This window comes from Budorcas taxicolor, chromosome 19, assembly GCF_023091745.1.
Source record: "Budorcas taxicolor isolate Tak-1 chromosome 19, Takin1.1, whole genome shotgun sequence".
NCBI lineage: Eukaryota > Metazoa > Chordata > Mammalia > Artiodactyla > Bovidae > Budorcas > Budorcas taxicolor.
This window is the reverse complement of record NC_068928.1, coordinates 40,046,197-40,072,483: the sequence shown is the minus strand read 5'-3', so window position 1 is coordinate 40,072,483 and position 26,287 is coordinate 40,046,197. Positions and strand designations below refer to the sequence as shown.

The following is a 26,287-nucleotide window of genomic DNA, read 5'->3' as shown; positions in this document are numbered from 1 at the left end:
CTTAGTTGCTCCTTGGCAGGTGGAATCTTCCTGGATCAGGGCTAAAACCATGTCCTCCGCATTGGCAGGCAGAGTCTTAACCACCGGACCACCAGGGAAGTCTAATCATATTGCTTTTAAGAAACATTTTTTAAAAAAGAATTTTAGTTTTAGATTTATAGGAAAAAATTAAAGATAGAGAGGTTTCCTATATACCTCACTTTCAATCCCTACCCCTTTAACCTCTTACTTAGTATGGTAGGTGTTACAATTAATGACTGACATTGATACATTATTATTAACTGACATTGATACAGTATTATTAGCTGAAGTACGTGCTTTATTCAGATTGTTTAGTTTTCATCTAAGGTTCTTTTGTTTAAGGATCACATCCAGGATAGCAAGTTACATTTAGTCATCATGTCTCCTTAGGCCCTCTTGATTGTGACAGGTTCCTAGACTTTTCTTATCTTCGATTTCCTAAAGCTCAGTTTCCTCCTTACTTCTCCCTTAGTCAAGCAGTTGGCTGGGCCAGGAGATTCTGAGAGAACTGTCACATTTTAGGGTTAAGGGGTGGGTAAGGTGTGTTCAACTGATAGAGACTCAGTGTTGCTTTGGAATATAGTTGCGGAAAGGAGAACAACTCTGGGAAATCCGGGGGTTTCGGAGGGGAAAAAAAGCCAGGAAAGAGAAAACCTATGGATGAACGTATGCCACACCCGTGTTGACCCTACTAACTAGCAGGCAATGAAAGGGTGTCAGAATTTGATTTAAATGCTCGGTCGACAATGATGTCACTGGAAGAAACTTAATTGCGGTAGGCCTTTTGAGAGCCTTTCTCCCTAAGCTTCCTGAGTCTTCGAGATCCTCAGCTCCTACTCAGCTTTCTCTCAAGGAGAGAAACAATGCCGACTGACTAGCTTCTCGTAGCTTCCGCGCTAGCTGAGTCCAAGGAACTGCAATTCCCAGAAGACATAGTGGTGTGACCGGTGTCTCGCTGCCTTCCTATTGGTTCATGTTTGTTACTGTCAGCCAATAGAAAGCTAGCTCTTTTATAAGTGCCAAAATGGCGACACCTAGGATCTAGAACTAGATTGTCCGGTAGGCTTAAATTTGGGGAGGTGATGGATGGAAAGGAAATAGGGAATTATAGTTTCAGGGTTGGGGAGGGTGGAGGAAGTAGGGGGAGAAATCTGGATTTGGGGTAGTAGTGGCTGAGGGACGCAGCCAGAGCTAAGGGCATATTTAGGCAACCGGAACTGGCTTAACCCCTTACTGCCCATTTATTCTTTGTATTAAGCCCCTTTGACACTCTCTTCTTACTGCTCTTGTTTAAAGAATGTTCAGGTGGGAATAACCTAATAGAAGCCCTGTTTTGCCCCTTTCCCCTTTTTTTTCCTTTGTAGTTCTACTTCCCTTGAATATTCCTATATCGACTCCATTCCATCTAAGTCTGCGCTCCACCCCCATCTCCCCGCCCGGGTTCTTTCCTTCAGAATCCCTTTCCCTTTCTCTAGCTTGATTTCTCCAACCTCAAGGCTGACTGCTACCGGCCCGGTCTCCTCAGAGTGAAATCATGAAGGTGGTGAACCTGAAGCAAGCCATTTTGCAAGCTTGGAAGGAGCGATGGAGTGACTACCAGTGGGCAGTCAACATGAAGAAATTCTTTCCCAAAGGAGCCACCTGGGACATTCTCAACCTAGCAGGTCTTAAGTGAAGTAGGAAGGAAGGATGGGAGGGCTAAACCCAGAAATGTTGTAACACTGAGTCTTCCTTTGTTATTCTCCTTGCAGAAGCACTACTGGAGCAGGCCATGATTGGACCTTCCCCCAATCCTCTCATCCTGTCTTACCTGAAGTATGCCATTAGTTCCCAGGTAAACTCTTCTGCCTATTCCAGACAGGGTTTGAAGGTGAAAGGCTTGGAATATAGTTGTCAGCTCAGATTTTCTAGGTGAATTTGTTTGAACACATCGTTTCTCTGAGCCTCAGTTTTCTTGTGAAAGTAATAATACTCCATTGGTTATGATGAATATTACATTAATTTACTCTATCAATAAATATTCACATATGCCCTGGGGATTTAGCTGTGAACAAGGTCTAGTCCCAGTGCACAGGTATTTTGTGGGCAATATAGGCATGTGAATAAGCAGTCAATCACAGGATAGGATTACGATATAGGACAGAGTACTATGGGAGTACATGGGAGGGATACCTAATCCCAGGTTGAGCAACCAGGGAGGAAGTGATGTTTAAACCAAGACTTGAGTGTTGAATGGGAATTAGCCAAGGAGATTGATGAGAGTGTACAAAGCAGAGAGAAAAGAATATGCAATGGTTGGGAGACAAACATCACATGATATTTAGGAACTGAAAATAACGTGATGTGGCTAGAGTAGGGTAGGGCTTCCCTGGTGGCTCAGTGGTAAATAATCTGCCTGCCAAAGCAAGAGACACCAGTTCGATCCCTGGGTCAGGAAGATCCTCTGGAGAGGGAAATGGCAACCCACTCCAACATTGTTGCCTGGGAAATCCCATGGACAGAGGAGCCTGGCGGGCTACAGTCTATGGGGTCCCAAAAGAGTTGGAACACCACTTAGCAACTAAACAATAACAATGGCTAGAGTAGCAGTTTTGGCCTTAGAATATTTTATGCTCTTAAAAATTGAGACTCCTGCAGAGCTTTTGTTTATATGTATTATATCTATTCATATTTACCACTTTAGAAATTAAAAAAATACTTATGTATTTAAAAGTAACAAAAAGTAAACCCATTGTATATTAACATACATAACGTTTTAATGAAAAAGTAACCATATTTTCCAAAGCAAAAATGAGTGAGGAAAGTGGTATTGTTTTACAGATCTCTTTAATTCTGGCTTAATAGATTACAGCTGAATTCTCATAGCTGCTTCTGCATTCAGTTGTTGCAGTAGGCTGCTTCAGCTGAAGAAAATCTGACCTTGCACATCAGATATTTAGCTTGAAAAAGGAAGAATATTTTAATAAGCCTTTCAGATAAATGTGGATATTTTGAAAGGTTTATTAAAATATTCTTCCCTTTTAATTAACCTTGAGTTTTAGTAACTGTGTATACCTATGTCGCTAACATCCAAAATAAGATAAACCATTTCCATTCTCCCAGAAAGTTTCCTTGTGCCCTTTCTAGTCCATCTTCCTGTAACCACTAAATGTTTTCTATTCAGTTCAGTTTAGTTCAGTTGCTCAGTCGTGTCCGACTCTTTGCGACCCCATGGACTGCAGCACACCAGGCCTCCCTGTCCGTCATCAACTCCCCAAGTTTACTCAAACTCATGTGCGTTGAGTTGGGGATGCCATCCAACCATCTCATGCTCTGTTGTTCCCTTCTTCTCTCACCTTCAATCTTTCCCAGCATCAGGGTCTTTTCAGATGAGTCAGTTCTTCGCATCAGGTGGCCAAAGTATTGGAGTTTCAGCTTCAGCACCTTTTTCTATACCCATAGATTAATATTGCCTGTATTTGGATTTCATAGAAATGAACTCGTGTTTAGTATTAACTCTTAATGCTCTGTCTTCTTTTAATATAAATGTTGTTGAGCTTTATGTTATTGTATATGTCAGTAGTTCATCCTTTTTTAAACTTGCTGAGTAGTATTCCTCAGTTGGCACGTAGTTCTTATGCTTCCTGTTTCCTCGTGGCATCAAGTCTCATTTCCATGTTAGCACATATTCATCTACTTTGTTTTTTTTTTTGGCTGCACTGGGTCTTCACTGTGGCACACTGACATTCTCTAGTTTTGGCTCTCAGGCTTCTCTAATTGCAGAGCACAGGCTCTCGAGCACTGTGACTCAGTAGTTGCAGGCTCTCTAGTTGTGGTTCACAGGCTTAGTTGCCCCTTGGCATGTAGGATCTTAGTTCCCCAGCCAGGGATCAAACCTGTGTCTCCTTCACTGGAAGGCAGACTCTTGACCACTGGACCACCAGGGAAGTCCCTACCTTGTTCTTTTTAACTGCTGCGTACTGTTCCATATATACTTAATTTCAGTTCGGTCGCTCAGTCGTGTCTGACTCTTTGCGACCCCATGAATCGCAGCACGCCAGGCCTCCCTGTCCATTACCAACTCCCGGAGTTCACTCAGACTCATCTCCATTGAGTCAGTGATGCCATCCAGGCATCTCATCCTCTGTCGTCCCCTTCTCCTCCTGCCCCCAATCCCTCCAGCATCAGGGTCTTTTCCAAGGAGTCAACTCTTCGGATGAGGTTTCCAAAGTATTGGAGTTTCAGCTCTAGCATCAGTCCTTCCAGTGAACACGCTGGACTGATCTCCTTTAGGATGGACTGGTTGGATCTCCTTGCAGTCCAACGGACTTTCGAGAGTCTTCTCCAACACCACAGTTCAAAAGCATCAATTCTTCGGTGCTCAGCTTTCTTTATAGGCCAACTCTCACATCCATACATGACTACTGGAAAAACCATAGCCTTGACTAGATGGATCTTTGTTGGCAAAGTTATATCTCTGCTTTTGAATATGCTGTCTAGATTGGTCATAACTTTCCTTCCAAGGAGTAAGCGTCTTTTAATTTCATGGCTGCAGTCAACATCTGCAGTGATTTTGGAGCCCCAAAAAATAAAGTCTGACACTGTTTCCACTGTTTCCCCATCTATTTCCCATGAAGTGATGGGACCAGATGCCATGATCTTCGTTTTCTGAATGTTGAGCTTTAAGCCAACTTTTTCACTCTCCTCTTTCACTTTCATCAAGAGACTTTTTAGTTCCGCTTCACTTTCTGCCATAAGGGTGATGTCATCTGCATATCTGAGGTTATTGATATTTCTCCTGGCAATCTTGATTCCAGCTGGTGCTTCTTCCAGCCCAGCATTTCTCATGATGTACTCTGCATATAAGTTAAATAAGCAGGGTGACAATATGCAGCCTTGACGCACTCCTGTTCCTATTTGGAACCAGTCTGTTGTTCCATGTCCAGTTCCAGCTGTTGCTTCTTGACCTGCATATAGGTTTCTCAAGAGGCAGGTCAGGTGGTGGTGGTTTTAAATTTTTTACCGTTATAATCAGTGTTTCATTGAATGTTCTTATACTTAACCTTTCTGCATATCTGGCACTGTTTCCCTAGAATAGATACACAGAAATGGAGTTGCTGGTTTGAAGAGTGCGCATGTGTTAAATTATAATAGATCCTGCAAATTGCTCTCAAAAGATGATTCTCTCAGTTTACACCTGCTCCCCAGTGCTTGAGAGTATTTCTCCACACCTTTTCCAGTGTTGAATCTTTTAACATTTTTTCCCCAGAGAGGCAAAAAATTACAACATATTATAAGATATATTTCCACGATTGTGATGATGAGTGTATTTTTTGAAATGCTTATTGGCTCTTTGTATATATTCTGTGAATTATGAATTTCATTTGCCCAATTTTCTATCATTAGTTTGTTTTCTTTATTTTTTAAGTAACAATTTTGTGTGTGTACGTAAGTGGTAAGTTGCTTTAGTCATATTTGATTCTTTACAACCCCATGAACTGTAGCCCACCAGGCTCCTCAGACCATGGGATTTCACGGGCAAGAATATTAGAGTGGGTTGCCATTTCCTTCTCCAGGGAACCTTCCTGACCCAGGGTTCAAACCTGCATCTCCTGCTTGGCAGGCAAATTCTTTACCACTGAGAAACCCGGGAAGCCCATAAATCACATACCATACATTTTATGCATTTAAAACGTACAGTTCACTGATTTTTAGTATATTTAGAATTGTGCAACCATTACTGCAATCAATTCAGACCATTTTCATCACCCCAAGAAGAATTCTTACTTACTGATTTTGGTGTCTTTTAATATGTTGTATCTTGTAATTGTTGTCTGTTATTTATGTTTTGAATTTTCTATCAGTTTTTAAACTTGTTTTCTTTTCTTAGCATGCAGAATTTTATTTCTATTTCTTGCGGGGAGTGCAGTGCCACGTGGCTTGCAGGATCTTAGTTCCCCAAACAGGAGTTAAACCCAGGCCCTTGGCAGTGAAAGTGGAGAGTCCTAACCACTGGACCACCAGGGAGTTCCCTAGAATTTTGAAAATTTATTTGTTTTCAGAGTTAATTGCCTTTTTTCCTCTCTATGACTTTTGTCTTTCATAAGTGCTTCCCTTCTCCAAGGAACAAAATATAATCTTTAATTTCTGCCAACACGTCACTTTGTTTAACTCATTTAGAATTTATTCTGATATGAGGAAGAGATCCAAATTTATTTATTTTTCTGAATAGATAGACAATTAGTTTAACTGCCTTAATTGAATAAGCCATTCTTTTTTTATATCTTAAATTCTCTGATAGTTAAGAGTCTATATCTTGACATTCTAGTATATTTCATTAACATATTTGTCTTTTCTTGGACTGTTGCTTTACTATTTTAATTACTGTACCTTTGAAGCATTTTTGATGCTTGTTAGGCAAGTGTTCCCTTAGTTGTTTCATTTTTCAAAAATGTCTTGGCTGTTTTCAGGCATTTTTCTTTTCCAGTCAGATTTTAGAATCAAGTTAAATTCTTAAAAAAGCCTATTGCATTTTGATTGGAGTTTCCTCGACTTTGTGGATTTGGGGAATTCGTAGGTTAATTTTGGAGAGATCACTCCAGTTGTAGTTTGAAGAATGAGTTGGAGGGAGGCAAGACAGAAGGCAGCGAGACAGTTTAGTGTGGCTTTTTTTTTCTGTAAAGGACCAGATAGTAAATACTTTCAGCTTAGCTGGCCGTATGGTCTCTGTTACCACTGTTCTATCATTATTGCTCAGAAGCACATACTGGTGACATATAAATAAATGGATGAGGCTGTGCCCTGACATAACTTTATTTACCAAAAAAAAGGTGATGAACCAGATTTAGCTTGCAAGCTGTCATTTGCCAGCCCCTGATTTCTGCTGTTGCAGTGATTTAGGTAAAAGATGTTACTGGCTTAAACTTGAGAAGTGGCAGCAGAAAAAAAAAAAAAAGATGAATTCAGGAACAATTTAGGAAATGGTACTGACAGGGTTTGGTGATTAATTAGATGAAGGGTGTGCAGGAGAGGAAGAAGTCAAGGCTAGCGTCTTAGTTTCTGATTCGGATATCAGATGGCTGATGGGATCTCAGGGAGACAGTGGGAGAAGAGCAGGACCACTGTCAGGGTTTGGTTGCAGGTAAGGGTGGAGATGCCTTATTTGATTCTGGCCTCATTTCATGGAAGGTTCCTGTGTGGGTTTTCCAAGAGTAGACACTCAGTACGCAGTTGAACATCAATGTTGGAGACGCCGAAGGAGAGGTGGAGGCTGGAGTGGCAGTTTAGGAGTTGTCCACCACAGGTGATAATGGAAGCTATGGGCATGGATGAGATTTACCCAGAAAACATGCAGAGGGAACAAAGAAGTGACCCAAGCCATATTTCTAAGGAACCAGTCACATTTCAGGAACATACAGAGGAAAATAATTCCTCATAGGAATCTGCAAAGAAGGGACCAGTGAGGGAAGAAGGAAAGCAAGAAGGTGTGATATTAAGAAAAGCCCGGGGGGACCTCCCTGGTGGTCCAGTGTTTAAGATTCTGAGCTTCCATTCCAGGGGGCGCAGGTTCGGTCCCTAGTCGGGGAACTGAGATCCCACATGCTGTGCAGTGTGGCCAAGAAAATACAGAAAAAAAAGAAAGAAAAAAAGAAAAACCCAGGGAGGGGAGGGCCGAAGGATGAGGAGATGTTTCCTGGTGTGAGATGCTGCTGAGAGGTCAGTGAGATCAGAACTGAGAAGTATCTATGGGGTTTGACAACAAGTTTGTTGATGAGCTTAATGAGAGATTCATGCAGTGGTGGTAAGGACAGAAGTGATTGGAGTGGGTCACATTGAGAACGGAAGCTGGGGAGGTAAAGGGTAGAGAACCCTTATGACTGAAGAGAGTGTGGTGGTTAATTGGAAGTATATGGTCTGCGGGAGGTTCTTGTAAAAATAGAAGAATCTTGAGATATGTAAACTGATGGGAAAGGCAAGAGAGGGTGGAGGCTGAAGTACCAGTGAGTGAGAAATAAATATATTTGAAAGACCTCCCTGACTTACAAAGTGCAGTGCGAAATTAGTAATTTATTCTCCCCTCAGAGTCAAGAGGCTCTTTGGTCCAGTGCTATCTCTGCATGTAGAGGGTACTTAGGAGCAGTTGAGGGCGTTGAATATGAAGAAGAGAGAGGGGATTAGAGAGCAGCTGCAGGGTCCCTCTGGGCCTGCCAGGTGTGCTCTGGGCCATGTAGATGGGCTCCAGCCTTGGGGGCTGGTGGTAGGTTAGAGCTTCTGTGTTGGTAGATATATTAGGACTGGGATAGGTTATAAGTCCTGCTGTGAAAAACAGTTCACCATGTGGAAAGTATTTTTAGGTCTCTGAAGTAGCAGGGCTCTCTTGATACTGTTCGCAGAAATTTACCAAACAGAATTCTCAATTTGGAGACCATAAATTCATAGTAACTGATGGCATCCCTTAAACGTACAGATCTGGGGGTTTCCTCTTGTAGTTTGGGGTCAGTTTCCAGTGGGAATGTCCAGCTCCCCCTTCAGGTTGGTATCCAGCAAGGTTCAGTTCACTGCCAAGCTCTTGCTATGGGGACATCAGTTATAAATAAACAAACACTTGCCTGGAACATTACAGTCATCCTGCCCAGGCAGGCTCCCAACTTTCTGGCCACTGTCAGACACCAACTATGGCTTCACAGCATGACCCATTGAGAGTGGCACTAAACAGTAATTTGTGTGTTTAAGTCTTCTGTGTGTTTTGCTTCTCTTCATCCAAGAATACTGGTTAAAAAATGTCTGAACGGAGAGCAGCCTGTTCACATGATGGAGAAATTATACATGGGAGGCATTGCCAAGCATGTAAAATTCACCATACTGAGTCACTGAGGGTGACTTAGCTTTCTTTTAAATCTTTGGAAATTTCTCTTCTTCTATGAGGCAGGTGATTAGCCTGACAGTTTCTATCATTGTATTCTGCTTTTTATTTTGATATATTTTGCCACTGACTTTGAGTGTAGAGTTGGAACTATTTTCTGTAGTCTTATTCATATTTGATCAGCATGCTATAATTATTTTTTAAAAAATACGACAACTTAAAAGCTATTGGTAAAGTTTGGTTTAATTCAGGCCAGATTATTTCTTTTGAACTACATCTCCGATCTTATAATGGTGATAAGTAGGTTTTACTAATAGAAAATTGTGTTAAGGTAAAAGTTTTTTTAGAATGCTAGTTACTAGAATTCGTCAATCGAAAGCAATACAAACTTCCTGAGGACCTACTCTGTGATAGTCCTTGGGCTAAGTTCTGGGGAAACATATATTTAACACCGTTTCTATTCTCAGGGAGCTCACTGTTCAGGTGGCATTTTGCAAAATATGCCTTGCAGTTATGTTAAATGAGATACCTTGGTCAAATAAGATGGAAAAGTATTGCTTGCCTCATCTCCAGTGATCTTAGAGATTTTTATTGTGTACAAGTTACACTAATGGGTAAGAGGAGTCCTACAATAAAGAAAGCTCTTTACTGAAAGAACCCTTTTTTTTAAAGCTAGCTCTTTGTACATGTTTATTTCAGAGTTTCTCAAACTCTTATCACACAGAAGCTCTGTGTATGTGTGTGCATGTATAAAATTTCTTAACATCTTGAGGACCCTTTGGAGCAACATCTGCCAATAGAACTTTCTACAATGATAAAAATATTCTACCGAGTGCAGCCAAATAAATAAAAATACTAAAAAAAAATGTTCTATATCTGCACTGTCCAGTACAATAGCCACTAGCCCCATGTGGCTGAGGAGCACCTGGAATGAGGCTAGTATGACTAAGGAGTTGCATCTGTAATGTTATTTAACGAATTTAAACAGCCAAGTGTGGCTGGCTGGTGGCTTCCCTACTGGACAGTGCAGCTTTGGAAGCTACTTTGGGAAATATTGCTCTGAGGGTGTGTTTTTACTTATTCATTCTGCAGACACTGTAGAATGAAGACACACAGAGTGTCTTCAAGGAGCTTCTAGTTTGGTGGGCAGCAGGTGTCCACGGTGTCATGACAGGTCTAAGGGGATTGCTTAGAGCCAGAGGTTAAAGCGTCTGCCTGCACTGTGGGAGACCTGGGTTCGATCCCTGGGTCGGGAAGATCCCCTGGGGAAGGAAATGGCAACCCACTCCAGTACTCTTGCCTGGAGAATCCCATGGACAGAGGAGCTTGGTGGGCTACAGTCCACGGAGTCGCAAAGAGTCGGACACAACTGAGTGACTTCACTTTCACTTTAGAGCACTGAGGAGGGTTTCAGCTTTGGGTGATGTCCCAGAGGCATCCTAGAGAATGAGTGTGTATAATGAAATTTTTACTACCAATTTCAAAGTGTAAATGCTACCTGTTCATTGAGGGAACAGTTTGTATGTCTCCAGTTCTTGTCCAAATAAAATCACTCTTGGTTGGAGTTATAGCAGTATCATGACCTCACGTGTTTCCATTCTTCTGCCCACCAGCAATCAGACCTTGTACTATGTGGTGAACAGTGAGCGGCAGGTGGGCATGAAACACGGCCCCTTTGAATCCCCAAATGATCCCCCCATTTATGCTGGTGCTGTCAGTCACAGTGAATTTGACAGAAGCAAGGATGGGCACAATGCCTGGTGTTACTGCCTGTCTTTGGGGCTTGAAGGCCTCTTGAAGGGGTTGAGATTTTCAGATAGCTGCAGCAACTTTAAGTGTCAATGTTTGTTCCTCTCGATTGCACACACCGGTTGTCTGAACTTTATCTTTCTTCTTTCCCTCCAGATGGTGTCCTACTCCTCCGTACTCACAGCTATCAGCAAGGTACGACCACAGCCACTCACAGCCTGGATGGGGGGCAGGGGACAGAGATACGGTGGTGACATATGGGGGCCCACCTCCTTGACTGTTCTGATCATGTGACCTCTGGGCCTGGACCATGAGCACAGCGTACCTCTGGCTGGCATGGCCGCCTTCCATTAGAGAGTGGGGGATCATGGCAAGTGGGGGCTGGCAACTAGGAGCCAATTTCCAACACTGAAAGGATGCCGAGTGTGAATCTTGGGGTTGGAGGAAAGATGAGCAGGGCTCCTGAAGGTGCCAGCTGCCTCACGTGGGAGACGGGGTGGTGGGGTGAGCAGGACACTCCATCGTATCGCCTTTGTTCTCTCCACAGTTCGATGACTTTTCCCGGGACCTGTGTGTCCAGGCTTTGCTGGATATCATGGACATGTTTTGTGACCGACTGAGGTAACGGCAGGAGCGAGGGGCTTGCAACCTTCTAGCATTAGCTGAGTGTAAAGGAGAAGCTCCTGGCACGCAGGCTCAAACCATCTCTGTGGGTTCCCACACTTGTCCCCGCCTTGCTCTTCTGCACCCACCCATCCCCATCTTTTTCTACTTATTCTCTTAGGGCTAAAATGCCTCTGCTCTATTTGGAGTAGCTCATTTGAAATCTTATCCAGTAGAAACCGACAGGGCAGTCTTCCCCAGGACTTTGCTAGCTTCCCAAGTCTCTTCCCTAGTAAGGGAGGGCCAGGCACTCTGGGGAACATGGGTGTGGGTCGGATTTCAGCCTTTGGAGCGGAGACAGATTTTGCATCCTTTCCTGGTAGCTGTCACGGCAAAGCGGAGGAGTGCATCGGGCTGTGCCGGGCCCTGCTCAGCGCCCTCCACTGGCTGCTGCGCTGTACTGCAGCCTCTGCAGAGCGGCTCCGGGAGGGGCTAGAGGCCGGCACCCCAGCGGCCGGAGAGAAGCAGCTTGCTATGTGCCTGCAACGCCTGGAGAAGACTCTCAGTAGCACCAAGAACCGGGCCCTGCTCCATATCGCCAAACTGGAGGAGGCCTGTATGTCCCCTGGTTCCTTGAGCCCCACCCGCCATCACTCCCATAGCCAGGTCTTTAATTGAGAGGGGAGAGGCAGGATGCCATCCCACTTTTTTCCAGGAGGATCTGAAATCATCCCACTTCCTTTTTTTTCTCCCCATAAGCATTGCATACATCCCAGGGACTTGGGCAGGGTGGCACCCGAGCCAATCAACCAACAGGTATTTACTGAGCATTATTGTATGCCCAGCACTGTGCCAGGTGCTGGGGGTGGAGGGTGGGGGGCTACCAAAGGAGCATGTGGCAGGGTCCCTGCCCTCAATGAGCATACCTGCTAGTGGGGAGCAAGGCTAGCATCTAGTATACATGGAAAAAATGAGCGGACAAGACAAGCACACCATCCATCCTTGTGTTTGTCTCCATGTGTTTGTACTCATCCTCTGAAAGCAAATGACGTTTGTGTTTGAGTGTTGCCCAAAAGATCCCTTTAAATGCAGTACCGGTCTGCTGTCGGGCCTGTTGTGCCATTTGCTTCTCAACTTAAGTGCAGATATTAAATCCTGGAACCCTCCAGAGCCCGGGGATCAGACAGATGACTTGGTGGGAGGGAAGACGGGTATTGCTGGACATGGGGCCCAGAGACCACAGTCTTGGTGATGAGGCTTGGGATCACGGAAGGAACTCTTGTTCTTTGTAATGAGAGTGTTGGAATGGGTTACACCCAGATAGATCTTTAGGACCTGGTTGAAGAACTGGTTCTAGGATTCGTGTATTTATCACTTCTGAAAATATGGTTTATTGCCTGTGAGAAGTCCAGAAAGATGATCACTATGAAAAAATGGGCTCTGTGGACGGTTTCCTATCTATCTTGAGCACTTGCTGAATGTTTATTGGCTGAAAAATGAATGAATTTTTGACTTAATTTTATTGGCTCTCAGGTCTTATCTTTTTCTTCTTTTTTTCCCCACTATGCTACATGGAGGTTAATGGGCTAGTTGGTGCCATTATTCATCATTTGACCCTCTGGAAGTGTTAACTAGGATAAATGACTTACAATTAAGTGCTAAACTCTACAGTGTAGACCATGAGTTCAGGCATTTAGGAATAGGAGATCAGTGGGTTGGACTGTTGGGTAAGTTGTTAAAGGAGCTGGGGCTTGAACAGTGACTTAAAGGACAGTGAGAGTGTGAGAGGCAGAGGTGAGTGGAGGGGCTTTTCGGAGGGGCCCAGCGAGAGCAAAGGCCCAGACGGGGAGCGGCTGAACACAGAGGCTCTTTAGGCCTCCAGCTTGACTGGGGTGGAGAGCAGCAGCCACTTGTAAGGCTGGCCCACTCTTGCGGTGACTCGGGGCCAGCTTCTTGCTCCGGCCGCTGGACTGCAAGCCCGCTGGGCCTCTCTCACTGCCTGTGTTCTGTTGTGCCTAGTCTCTGAAGTCAGCTGCCAGCGCCCCCTAGAAGTCGGGCCTCTGGGAATCGTTTCTAGTGGTCTCATCATTAGTGCTCACCCCCCCTTCTGGAAACAGTGCATGCTGCCCTCAGGTCCCCAGCCTCCATGCCATCCTTAGGGGAAGCCTGCCCACGCGGTTCTGTGGGCCCTGGGGTTTGGGGCCAGTCTCTCCTTCTCAGGTTCCCATCCTCCTCCGCATTTCCTCTCTCTGCCAGCCTCCTGGACAGCCATCGAGCATTGTCTCTTGAAGCTTGGAGAGATCCTGGCCAATCTCAGCAACCCCCAGCTCCGGAGCCAGGCTGAGCAGTGTGGCACGCTCATTAGGAGGTACCCGCGCTGGGGGTGACCCCGGGGAAGGGAGGGACGGAGGGCCGCGGGGGTGGGAGGGCAGACGTGGCCCCTGGCCCCCACACCTCTGCCCTCACCGCCTCGCCCCCTGCACTCTGTCCCCTCAGCATCCCCACCATGCTGTCGGTGCACTCTGAGCAGCTGCACAAGACTGGCTTCCCCACAGTCCACGCAGTGGTCCTGCTCGAGGGCACCATGAACTTGACCGGCGAGACGCAGCCCCTGGTGGAGCAGCTGATGATGGTGAAGCGCATGCAGGTGGGAGGCTGGGGTGGGTTCTCTGTCCCCACAGCGGGCTGGCCATGGCAGCAGGAGGGAGGAGTCTTCTGGTCTTCCCTGGGAGATGCGGGGTTTCTCCTGCTTTGTGGCGGATCATGGATCCCGTCGTGGTGGTTCTGTCTGGTGGAATGGCTCTGCTGTCTCACCTGCCATCCCGGGTTCTCGCTCAGGAGTCAGGCCTGCCGGATCCCCAAGGGTCAGGAGACTGGAGTGGGATGGGCACCCTCTTCTTCCTCACCCTTGGGTCTTCCCACAGCATATCCCCACCCCGCTCTTTGTTCTGGAGATCTGGAAAGCCTGCTTCGTGGGGCTCATTGAGTCTCCTGAGGGCACAGGGGAGCTGAAGTGGACAGCTTTCACCTTCCTCAAGGTACCTGGGCTATGGGAGCCACAGAGAGCCACTGTTGGGATGGTTCTCAGGAGGGGCGGCAACCCCCTGGACCTTTGCCCCAGGTTTCTCCCCTCCAGCTTCATGCCTAGCTTGCCAGGTCCCCCGTTATCCAAAAGCCCCAAGGCTCTTCTGCCCGCTTGGCAGGCCTCTTCTGTGTCTTGGCACACAGGTGCCATGAGAGCAGTCCTCAGCCAGGTTGGCGTGGGGCAGCTCTGGGAGCCCACTCTCACAAAGGGCACTTCCTCACTGAGCCGTGGAAGCGGGGCTCCCAGGCTCTGAGGCTGAGCACCGGCATGTCTGATCTGGCCCTTAGAATGCTGTCACTCCCAGGGCAGGAGCGGCCCTGTCTCCACCCAGAGAGGGGGACTCAGGGAGTGTGCCTTTCGTTCTGGGTGAGAGAGAGAGGAGGTTGAGCTTCCTGTTTTTCTCCCGCCTCACCCTCCAGATTCCACAGGTTTTGGTGAAGTTGAAGAAATACTCCCATGGGGACAAGGTGAGTTACAGAAATGAAATGGTGGAACTTCCCTGGTTGTCCAGCAGCTAAGATTCCACACTTCCAATGCAGGGGGCCCAGGTTCAGTCCCTGGTCAGGGAACTAGATCCCATATGCCATACCGAAGAGTTTGCATCCATGACTAAAGATCCCATGTGCTGCATGTGAGACCCGGCGCAGTCAAATAAGAAAAAAAAAGAAACGGGGAGTGGGCATGGGAGCAGATGAATCCTTGGTTCTGCTCTGGAGAAAAGGGCCAGGGAAGAGTCGTATAGCCCGAGCTGGGCAGCAGTGCGTTCTTGTAAGGAGGTGGGGCCGTCCCTGAGCTTCTGTGCCTCCACACACAGAAGGCAGCCAGGCCGCTCTGGAGGCGAGGGTGCCTGAGATGCCCAGGGCCGGAGTCCCAGGGCCAGGGTACAGGACACTGACGCCCCATACTATTCCCGTTCGGTCGCTGGTAGCCAGCGGTGGGCACAGCCGACTTGTTGGCTACTGTACCCAGCAGTGTGTCCTTGTGAGCCTACAGTGCAGGCCGTGGGTGGAGCGGAGGGCCTGGAAGCCAGATGGCAATTTCTGGCTTTACTTTACTCTGGCAGGACTTTACTGAGGATGTCAATACAGCTTTCGAGTTCCTGCTGAAGCTCACACCATTGCTGGACAAAGCCGACCAGCGCTGCAAGTACGAGGCCCCCTTCTCACCTGGCGTTACTGGAAGGAGTTCTGGCTCTCCCCTGCCCTTTTTTCCCCATCAGTGCTAGGGGACCGTCTGCTTGTTTGCTCCCCTTGGCAGAGGCAGGAGGCAGCTACTCCATGGTTGCTGAATGCCCGAGCCCCTGTGCCTTCCCTCAGGCGCTCACAGTGTTCTTCCTCAGACAGGGCCTCATTTCCCACCCCCACCACCCAGTAATCCCTGCAGCATGCCCCAGGGATGTTGTATCCCATCCCCCATCGTCTTTTTCCCTCACAGCTGTGACTGTACAAATTTCCTACTGCAAGAATGTAGCAAGCAGGGGCTTCTGTCTGAGGCCAGTATGAACAACCTCATGGCCAAGCGGTAAGTGGGAACTCCCTGGCCTGGCCCAAGGGCCCCTTGACCACCCGCCTCGTGTCCAGCCTGGGCCGCTGGGTGCCTTTTCTCTCCTGTCTAGAGTTTGGTTGTGGGTGACATGAACCATGCTAAGGGTTGCCAGGGACAAGAGACACTGATTTCTGCAGACCAGGGTTTTGCACTGTTAGGGTTTTAACTCTCATCCTCCTTTGCTTCTGGACTGGACTAGGGTATGTGTCAGGATTCATCTCTGTTCCTCTTACCTTCTCTGGACCAACTGGTCCTGGCTACAGCAAAGCAGATCGGGAGCACGCCCCTCAGCTGAAGTCAGATGAAAATGCCAACATCCAGCCCAACCCTGGGCTGATCCTCCGTGCGGAGCCCACAGTCACCAACATCCTGAAAGTGAGCTCGCCCATCCCTGGCCACCAGGGTCAGCCCTTCCCTCTTTCCAGGTTCCCTCTACTGCCAGATGAGTAAACAGGCCCCAGACCTCTCTCTCTTTTATTTTCTTTGGAAGCTGAGAAAGGGGGAAGGTGAGGGAAGTGTCCTGGAAACGAGTCTGTGTTGAGCATCGCCAGTCAGCCTGGCGCTGTGGTGGGTGCTTTGCTTGCTTATGTGGAAACAGTGCTGAGTCTCTCAGCAGAGAGACCCCAGTCTGGCTCACACTGACCCCACTGCCCTCACCCCAGTCTAATTGAGAAGGGTGGATCTGAGAGCGGAGGATTCAAGGAACAGATTTCCAGCTTGGAGTCAGTTGTAGGGTAAATTGTAAGTCGTGGTCTCCCATAGAATGGAGACAGGCAGAGAAAGAAACTGCGGCTAGGCTGTATCTGGGAAGTTCAGTGTTCTCCAGGACTGGTGTCCTGTCTCGTCCCCAGACGATGGATGCAGACCATTCCAAGTCCCCGGAGGGGCTGCTGGGCGTCCTGGGCCACATGCTGTCCGGGAAGAGCCTGGACTTGCTGCTGGCTGCTGCCGCTGCCACTGGGAAGCTGAAGTCTTTCGCCCGGAAATTCATCAAGTAAGAAAGGTTGAGCCCCCGACCAGGGTCTGGGAGGCATGTCCGAAGGAGGAGAGGGCAGAAGAAGGGCAAGGTCTCCCCAGAGATGCCAGGGCAGAGCATCCTAGCCGGAGATTGGGGAGGGGCTGGTTTTCTGAAGTGAAGAGTGTTTTGCTTTTCAGCCAAGGCTGGTGCGGAGGAGGTGTTTGGTGAGGCGTTGAGGTGTTGAGCAGTGATGGGGAGAGACTGCTTTCATACCCACTTATTAATAAGGGGCTCTCACATTCTGCTGACCTTTTGGATTGACCTGGAATTTGATGTATAGAACATGGCTCCATTCAGCAAGCAGTTCTCTAGGGCTTGGAATCTTTTAAAAATAGAAAGAGTTCTTGTCTCTGTAGCAGTGGTGTTCCTTTTAAGTTGAACCCACAATTCAGACTCCATTGATCGCCTCCGAGTGGGCAGAGCCCCCGACCCCAGCCGCTGCTCAGCCCTCACCCTGGTTGATGCCACCTGTCTCCATTCCTTCCACAGTTTGAACGAATTCACGACACACCGCAGCGAAGAGAGCAGTAAGTCAGCTCTGCACACTGCAGACCCGGGGGCGCTGAAGGAGGGGTGTTGGGGGAGAGAACAGGGGAGGAAGAGGATGCCTTTGCTCATCCTGGGGAGGCTGTGTGCTCCCCTGGGGATGACTGATTGGAGCTTTTGGGGAGCCTCAAAAGAGGGTCATGCTGGGAAAAGCATTCTTCCCACACCACCGTCTGTGTCTCTCCATCAGCATAATGATTTGGTCAGGTGTTGCGGGGGAAGGAGGGTTTAGGAGTCTTTGGTTCCAAGGAAGGGATGATGTTCCAACTGAAACTCAAGAAAAGGATTCTGAGCCTCAGAGCTTTGAAGGAGCCACTCGTTCCCTGACCTTCCTTGAGGTAGTTCCTGAGCCCCTGGCGACCCAGCCAAGGCCTTCGGGCCCATGCCTGAGGCCGTGGGGTCAGCCTTCTCATCCTTCACAGCTAAGGCGGCCTCGGTTCGAGCCTTGCTCTTTGACATCTCCTTCCTCATGCTGTGCCACGTGGCCCAGACCTATGGCTCAGAGGTAAGTTAGGGGGAGCGGTCAGGATTGGGGCACCAAGTGGATACAAAGGAGACATAAGCAACCAATAACTTCCCACCTCACCCCTGCCCCCAGTCTGGGTCCCAGGCCAGTTAGTTCTCCTGGCTGCAGAAAATCAGGTGCCAGCGCCCCAGTCAGTAGATGCTCCCTTGTCGTTTCCTGAGTGCCACACGCACCACCAGGTGGCAGCAGAGCCCCTGTCTTTCTCCCTTAGACCAGTTAGTCCCCAGTTCTGCAGGCTGGGAAGGGCCAAACCAGTGGGCAGGACACGAGGTCGAGGCTGCTGCGCCCCCCACCCCTCCTTTCTCAGGTGATCCTGTCTGAGTCGAACACAGGAGGGGAGGTGTTCTTCTTTGAGACCTGGATGCAGACATGCATGCCCGAGGAGGGCAAAATCCTGAACCCCGATCACCCTTGCTTCCGGCCCGACTCCACCAAAGTGGAGTCCCTGGTGGCTCTGCTCAACAACTCCTCGGAGATAAAGCTCGTGTCAGTGGCTGGGCGCCTGCTCCCGGGGTGGTGGTGGGGGCAGGCTTGGGCCCTCTCCCTCAGCCCCGCCCACGCCCGCCCACCCCTGTGGTGATGTTTTCTCCCGCCCCCATCCCCGTGTAGGCAGATGAAGTGGCACGAAGCCTGTCTCAACATTTCAGCGGCCATCCTGGAAATCCTCAATGCCTGGGAGAATGGGGTGCTAGCCTTCGAGTCCATCCAGGTAGCTCCTCTTTTCTGCAGCCTTCCCTCTTCCCTAAGGCACAGCCAGTCTTTAATAGTTCGCTACATTTCATAAAAACAAAACGACCCTTCCTCCAGGAGCCCGTGTGTGGGCATTGGCCTCCCCTGTAGTCATAGTCTTAGCTACCCTCTCTCACCAGGTGACTTTAGGGGAAATCAGACTTGTGGTGAAAAGAGGCTTGGACGTGGCTCCAGACCCCACTGCTCTGCTGAGTTGCTCACGGAGGCCGGGGCAAGTGATGGCCAGGGAGGGGGCGAGAGGCCCCAGTCACTCTTTTTCCCTTGCCCAGAAAATCACGGACAATATCAAGGGGAAGGTATGCAGCCTGGCAGTGTGCGCTGTGGCTTGGCTCGTGGCGCACGTGCGGATGCTGGGACTGGACGAGCGTGAGAAGTCGCTGCAGATGATCCGCCAGCTGGCAGGGCCGCTGTACAGCGAGAACACCCTGCAGTTCTACAATGAGAGGTCAGTGACCCGCCCCTCCCTCCTTGAACTCTGCAGGTCTGTGGTGAGAAGTCAGCCCCTCCAGTAACCACTCTTCCTCCTCTTCTCTCTCCCTCTTTTGAAAAATCAGTCATTTATTTATGTAGCGTACACTGGATAAATGGGGTCTTCACTGCGGTGCGCGGGCTTTCTCTAGCAGCGGCGGGCAGGCGCCACTCTCTGGTTGTGGTGTGTGGGTTTCTCACTGCGGTGGCTTCTCGTGTTGCGGCACACACGGGCTTGGTCGCTCAAGACACGTGGACTCTTCCCACACTAGGGGTCAAACCCGTGTCCCCTGCACTGGCAGGTGGGTTCTTAACCACTGCACCACCAGGGAAGTTGCCCTTCTTCTCATACCTCCCCAAACACGCCACTTGCCTGCTCACTCACATTCCCAATCACATCTTCACTCGCTGACTCAACAGAGCTTGTATGTGTCTTCGTGCCGGCCGTGCTTATAATCCAGCATCTGCTGTGTGTGTGCCAAACTCCAGACCCCAAACGGCCAGGATTCCTGCCCTCAGAGAGCTTGAGTCCCAGGTGCTCGCTGGTGGGAACAGTGCTTATCTCAGCTGTGTCCCTCTCTAGGAGCCGTAGAGCCCCTCTATAGTGTTTACAGGCTGTGGCCCTGTCCACCCCCTCCCTACCCTGCCCCCACCCCCTCTTCTGTGACTTTTTCTTCCCTGGACTTTTCAGAGACTTGGAAGACCTCCTTAACAACTTCAGCTATGTTGAGTCAGGGGGTGTGGGTTTGTTTACCCATCCAGTAAGCTTTTTTAAAACATTGTGGTAAAAAAATACATGATCTAAAATTTACCACCTTAACCATTTTTAAGATAACAGCTCATTTTTATTTTTTTCTGACTCTGCTGAGCCTTTGTTGCTGCACGTGGGCTTTCTCTAGTTGTGGTGAGCTGGGACTACTCTTCATTGCGGTACACGGGCTTCTCATGGTGGTGGCCGCTCGTTGTGGAGTGTGGGCTATATAGGGCGCTTGGGCTCAGCAGCTGTGACTCTCAGGCCCTAGAGTCTGGAGGCTTCAGTAGCTGTGGCGCACAGGCTTTCTTACTCTGAGACATGTGGAATCTCCCCAGCCCAGGGATCGAACCTGTGTCCCCTATACTGGTCCGTGGATTCTCCACTGTACCACCAGGTCCAGCGGTAGGGTTCAGTAGCGTGTTAAGTATATTCACATTGTTGTGAAACATCTCTAGAATGTTTCCATCTTGTAGCTCTGAACCTGGACCAACAACACCCCTTCATGTCTTTACGCCAGCCCCTGGACCCATTAAACACCACCCCTTTCTGTCCTTCCCCAAGCACCTGGCAACCGCCACCCTAGCTGCTGTTTCTGTGAATTTGACTATATAAGTGAAATCATATCACGTTTGGTGGCGGGCATATCTCACTTAGTGTAATGTTCCTCAAAGTTCAACCACACCGTCGCATGTGTCAGGACTTCTTGCTTTTTTAAGGCTGGATGGTATTCCATTGTATGTATATGTTGTATTTTGCTTATCTGTTCCTCAGCTGATGGACACATGGGTTTCTTGCACTTCTTGGCTGTTGTGACTAGTGTTGCTATGAATGTGGGCTTGCACCAAACCTTAAGTTATGAGTGATGACCCGCAAGGTAGCCATCAAAATGTTTTTTAAGGGAAAAAATGGAAACACAGCTGACATGAGATCAGGAGGGTCTTTTTCCCCTGCCTCCTTCTCTGTTCCTCCCCTCCTTCCTCATCCTCCTCCCACAAATCAGGGACTATTTTCTTTGATATAATTGATTCTGAGCACCCTAACTGCTGTCTGGGAAATCCGCGGCTCCATTCTGCTGGTGGGAAAAGTGGCTGTGAAAGTCGTGGTGACTTTCCCAGAGCCACGCAGTATTCCCTGAACGGTTAGCTCTCAGGCCCAGGCCTGCATTCACCATCAGAGACTCCTGTCATGAGGAAATTCCTGGATGTACTTATATTTGCCCAGCTACCAAGGGCCGGGAAGAGTCTTGTGGGGCAGCCCTTGGGCCCCTGTCCTGGAAGTAACAGTTTACTTTGGGAGGAAGCCAAGGCCGGGTGGGGAACCCCCCTCGAGCACAGCCTAGAGGGAAGTGATTGTATTTATCAATATTGACGCCAGAGGATTGGCAGGCCCGGGCCTGGAGGGTGGGGGAAGTTGGAGGGAGAGACTGAGAGAGGAAAAAAGAGTATGAATATATTGCTGAAATGACCCGAGAGGCAAGTGCCCACCAACCCGCTGTAGGCTCGGTGCTGGCACAGGGCTGGTGGGGTCACATCTGCTCAGGGCTTGCAACTTCCTCTTGTCCCCTCCCTCCCTCAGCACAGAATGAGGCTGATTTCCCGGTTCCTGGTTCCGTAACCCTAATCCTGGGAGGAGTGGGGCCTGGGTGTTTCCGCCCCGACTCCCACCCCCTCTGTTGAACCTGTACCACTGGCCCTCCCCCGCCCCCCCCCAGGGTGGTGATCATGAGCTCCATCCTGGAGCACATGTGTGCGGACGTGCTGCAGCAAACCGCCACGCAGATTAAGTTTCCCTCCACGGGCATGGACACCATGCCCTACTGGAACCTGCTGCCCCCCAAGCGGCCCATCAAGGAGGTGCTGACGGACATATTTGCTAAGGTGCTGGAGAAGGGATGGGTGGACAGCCGCTCCATCCACATCTTTGACACCCTGCTGCACATGGGTGGTGTCTACTGGTTCTGCAACAACCTAATTAAGGTACGGGAGTGCTGGGGGTGGGCTGTGGGAGCAGGCATCCTCAGACTGCCAGAGACAGGCCTGATGAGACTGAGCTAGGTCTGGTTGTCTGGCTCCCCAACCCTCAGCCTGGCGAATCCCAGCTCGAGAAGGTTCCTTGGGCTCCAGAGGCCAGTCCTCGCCTGGGGCGCTCCTGGGCTCTGAGGGGAGCTGTGGGATGTCATTGCCCTGTGTTGAGGGTCCTCAGCTCCTGGGTCCCCCTCCCCTGCCCCCCCAGGAGCTGTTGAAGGAGACACGGAAGGAGTACACACTGCGGGCGGTGGAGCTGCTGTACTCCATCTTCTGTCTGGACATGCAGCAGGTGACCCTAGTCCTGCTGGGCCACATCCTGCCAGGCCTGCTCACTGACTCCTCCAAGTGGCACAGCCTCATGGACCCCCCTGGCACCGCTCTCGCCAAGTAGGGTTCTGTGCGGAGCCTCCAGTCCCCCAGCCTGGTTTTGGGTGCCCCGCCTGGGCCCCAGCCCGGAAGCTGGACTGCGGGGAAGCCCTGTTGGGTGGGGCCTGGTCAACGGGCACAGAAGCCCCCTTTGATTTTCCCCCCATCTCCTGGACCCCTTTGCCAGGCTGGCCGTCTGGTGTGCCCTGAGTTCCTACTCCTCCCACAAGGGACAGGCATCCTCCCGCCAAAAGAAGAGACATCGGGAAGACATTGAGGTAGGAGGGCACCCCTTCCTGTTCCCTTGCCCACAGACGTGTGCTGAGCCTTTCTTTTAAGAGGCGCCTTCCTGGGCACAGGTAGCCAGGCATGGCTCCTGCCCCTGGGCCACTGTATTGGGTGACTGTGTGGGAGGGTCTCTCCCTAGGGTGGTGGGAGGGTGGCGAGAGGGAAGGTGCCCTCCAGGAGATACTGCCTGCGGCCTGTGGGGACTTGATTCCCAGCTGAGTTCCAGCTGCCTCCCTCATCCTGGGAGATGTCAGGGTGCAGGGGTGGTGACGTGACTCCTCTGCCCCCCAGGATTACATCAGCCTCTTCCCCTTGGACGACATGCAGCCCTCGAAGCTGATGCGCCTGCTGAGCTCCAATGAGGAAGATGCAAATATCCTTTCGAGTCCCAGTGAGTATGTGGACAGGGCCAGGCGGCCGCTTCCTTTCTGGGAGCTCACGCCTGCAGAGAGGCGCTCTGCTCTGGCCCCAGCGTCCCTCTGGCTGGCCCAAGGGGGTGTGGTGTGCACTTGCCCCAGTCTGCCCCTCCGGCTGCTCGGTTTCCTGCCCTGGAGACCCTGGAGGTTGCTGTGCTTTCTCCTTCAGGGTTGGCTCTGTCCTACCCAGACCTCAGCCCAGCCCAGGGTGCACAGCTGACCCCTCCCCACCCCTCACCCCAGTGAGTTCACTGCCTCAGGCACAGACTGTGCCCTTGACTCAGCCCTGACCTTCCTTCCCCTGAAATGGGCCCTGAGGCCTGGAGCAGCCTGGGCTGGGGCTGGACTGCTCCCCACTCTTCCTGTCAGGAGAACAGCCCTCCCCCACCTGCTTCCCTAGATGTCCTCACGCCTCCCTGCCAAGGGGTCTCCTGTGGCGTTTAGTTTTTCCTGTTTCCAGAGGTTTCTCCTGAGGCTGGAGGTTCTCTGGGGCCTTGAGGGATTAGGGGATCACTGTGCTTAAGAAGAGGAAAGATGAAGGGTCTGCCACGCACAGACCCCTTGGCTAGTTACTTGGTTAGTGACTCTTGGCTAGTTACTTAGCGAATCTTAGCCTCTGCTTCTTTGTCTGTAAAACGGAGATGTGCGGATTTATCGGTTTCACCCGTGTACAGCCTGCAGCTTGGTGCCTGGTGGTGCTGACCTAACATTAGTTCTTCTCTCTTATCTGCTTGTGGTGGTGTCTGTGTTTGGGGCCCATGTGACTGGACCCAAGGACCTCTCTGGGTGGGCCCTCCACTCCTGAGGGGTGAGAGCTTCCCCTGGGACAGTGGTCTTGATTACAAGAGGCCATTTCCTCTATGCTCCCTCATTTGTCCCCGCAGCTGACCGGTCCATGAGCAGCTCCCTGTCGGCCTCCCAGCTCCACACAGTCAACATGAGAGATCCACTGAACCGAGTCCTGGGTGAGGCCTCCCACCCTGGTTCCTGAGCCTCGTCTCCTCTGCCTCATTCCCTTCCTCACCTCTGGCCCATCTCCCCTGGCCGCCAGCTCTCCTGTCTTCCCCCAGGCCCCCATCGAGTCCTTCTCTGGCTCGCCCTCAGCTTTCTTAAGTGCTTTTTCTTTCTGATGTCCCCATTTTGGGGACCCCCTTGGCACTTCTTTCTTCTCCTGAAATCTGACCGCTTCCCAAGCCCTTCTCATGGAATTCTTCTCCTGCCCCCCTCTTTCCTAGCCAACCTGTTCCTGCTCATTTCCTCCATCCTGGGCTCTCGGACCGCCGGCCCCCACACGCAGTTCGTGCAGTGGTTTATGGAAGAGTGCGTGGACTGCCTGGAGCAGGGTGGCCGAGGCAGCATCCTGCAGTTCATGCCCTTCACCACCGTGAGTGTGCCCCCGCCCGCGGGCCCCAGCCGGACCCCTCTAGCTCAAGAGCGGGTCAGCAAGTCTCAGGAGAGCTCAGGGTCCAGTGGCCAGTGGGAAGGGTCTTGTTCCCCCAGACATCACGCCCACCACCACCCCGCTTAGCAGCTGTCTGTCTGACAGGTATCAGAACTGGTGAAGGTGTCGGCCATGTCCAGCCCCAAGGTGGTTCTGGCCATCACGGACCTCAGCCTGCCCCTGGGCCGCCAGGTGGCCGCCAAAGCCATCGCCGCCCTCTGAGGGGCTTGGCGTGGCCACGGGGGCTGGCGGGAGCATTCCAGCCCTGTGCGCCTCAGAAGGGAACATGCAGAACGATGAGCCATCATTGCTCACGTCCACATGACGTAACCTCCCCTGGTCGGTTTCCAGATCTTTCCCCCTGCTCCTGACTTCTGACCTCCAACACGGCTCCCAGTTTCTTTCATAATTTCCTCTCCCCACTGTCAGTACCTCATGTGCGTGAGCAGCCTGCTTCCTTAACTCAGAGCAGGCTCTTCAACACCCCCGCCTCACCCCCACCCGCCTGCTTGTCCCCCTTCCAAGAGTGGATTTACCTCCAAGGAACTTTATGGGTGCGGGGGGTGTGTGTGTGTGTGTGTATATATATATATGTATATATATATTTTTACATGAGATGTGTTTGCCTCCTCTCAGTTGTAAATAAAGACCTCGTGGATCCCTTTATAGCCATCGGTGCCCGTGTCTGGCGTGGGCGGAGAGCACTGTCTTCTCCTTGGTCCCCTGCCGTCTGGTGGTAGAGGAGGCAGGCGGAGAGTTCAGGGGAGGGCTGGGCCCAGCTTCCCGTGTTTGTCCACGCGGTAGGGGCAGGGCAGGGCACGGGAGCAGCTTCCCTTCCTCATACCTGCCAGCTGCCTCCCCCTGCTCACAAAGTCTGATTTACTCTGCATAGGGAGAGGCTTTGGCTGAGGGCCCCGCTGGTGCTGGGGTAGGGTGTCCTGTTCATTCCGATGCTTCCCAGCCCTTCCAAGCCCCACCCAGAGTCTCACTGGCCCGGAGTTTCCTCTCCGGAGGAGGACTGACTTGGGGGATGAGGGGTGAGGGGGGTGAGGGACCACGGGGGATGAGGGCAGGAGCTCTGTTTAACCCTTCCTTGCCTGTGTCCCACATCTCCAAGCCCTGGTTTCTTCAGGACCAACCGCGGTGGGGAGGGTACCCTGAGCTGCACAGCTGGGGATTCCAGCCCCCTCAGCCTGACCCTGCTGCTGAGGAGCCAGCGGGGAAGGGGAGTGGGAGGTGACTTGAGCCGAGGATGGGAATCTTGGGAGGGGACCCGGGCACTGGCTGGCTGGCTGGGTGTCCTGGGTCTGGAGGTAGCAGCCCAGGAGCACATGTGCCTCCTTGGCCGAGAGGTTTGCCTCGGACCTGTGCTGTGAAGCGGCCCCTCCAGCCTCCCCAGATGTGAGTTCAGGCTGCGGGCTCCCCGCCAGGTCAGAAGCAGAGCTCAACAAGGGAAAGAAGCACAGAGCCTGGAATTTGGGGTCCGATCCAAGCTGTCGCCCTGACTTCAGCTTCCTGGTCTGTAAAAGGCCCTTCATAATCCTATCTTTATGGGCAGCTGTGAGTACAGGAGGGGGAAGGTTTATGGAAGGTGGTAGACCGAAGCGAATACTAAATCCTCCTCGCATCAGGCCCACGTCCATCTGCGTCTGGACTGTTGAGCACCGCCAGCCCACTCTCTCCTCTCCTGGTACTGCTGACCCATCTGCTTCCTGTCCAGCCACTAGGCCGTGGCTCCTCGAGGGCAGGGACCACGCCTGCCTCATTAACTCCGCGCCCAGCACCCGGCCTGGCGTCTATACCAAGTGGGTGCCAAGGAATGACCGTACCTCCTCTTCCCTC

The 26,287-nt window shown here is 50.7% G+C and overlaps 1 protein-coding gene and 1 non-coding gene across 3 annotated transcripts; both read left to right on the top strand.

Annotated features, from left to right (window-relative positions):
* The first annotated feature begins 1,039 nt into the window (after positions 1 to 1,039).
* Positions 1,040 to 25,097, top strand: MED24 (mediator complex subunit 24). Of its 2 annotated transcripts, none has more exons than XM_052657316.1 (26): positions 1,040 to 1,080; positions 1,497 to 1,685; positions 1,773 to 1,855; positions 10,769 to 10,807; positions 11,160 to 11,233; positions 11,599 to 11,831; positions 13,472 to 13,583; positions 13,712 to 13,847; positions 14,140 to 14,253; positions 14,720 to 14,767; positions 15,364 to 15,446; positions 15,735 to 15,821; positions 16,109 to 16,220; positions 16,697 to 16,839; positions 17,353 to 17,390; positions 17,832 to 17,914; positions 18,243 to 18,421; positions 18,545 to 18,644; positions 18,955 to 19,130; positions 21,619 to 21,883; positions 22,140 to 22,321; positions 22,488 to 22,578; positions 22,880 to 22,979; positions 23,889 to 23,969; positions 24,240 to 24,388; positions 24,551 to 25,097. In XM_052657316.1, exons 2-26 carry the CDS (start codon positions 1,556 to 1,558, stop codon positions 24,665 to 24,667), a joined length of 2,955 nt encoding a protein of 984 aa, XP_052513276.1. In that variant the 5' UTR covers positions 1,040 to 1,080; positions 1,497 to 1,555; the 3' UTR covers positions 24,668 to 25,097. The 2 variants fall into 2 exon arrangements, with proteins under 2 accessions (XP_052513276.1, XP_052513275.1); XM_052657315.1 differs by having other exon boundaries at positions 13,712 to 13,862.
* Positions 17,649 to 17,752, top strand: LOC128065761 (small nucleolar RNA SNORD124). The gene has a single exon (XR_008201137.1). It is a non-coding gene; the product is annotated as a small nucleolar RNA SNORD124 (small nucleolar RNA).
* Positions 25,098 to 26,287: the final 1,190 nt, after the last annotated feature.

Excerpts from the sequence above, each read along its gene's own strand:
- MED24 (XM_052657315.1), top strand. The coding sequence starts at position 1,556 with ATGAAGGTGGTGAACCTGAAGCAAGCCATTTTGCAAGCTTGGAAGGAG. Across the intron at positions 1,686-1,772 it reads GGACATTCTCAACCTAGCAG|AAGCACTACTGGAGCAGGCC; the intron begins GTCTTAAGTGAA and ends TTCTCCTTGCAG. Across the intron at positions 13,863-14,139 it reads TGATGGTGAAGCGCATGCAG|CATATCCCCACCCCGCTCTT; the intron begins GTGGGAGGCTGG and ends GTCTTCCCACAG.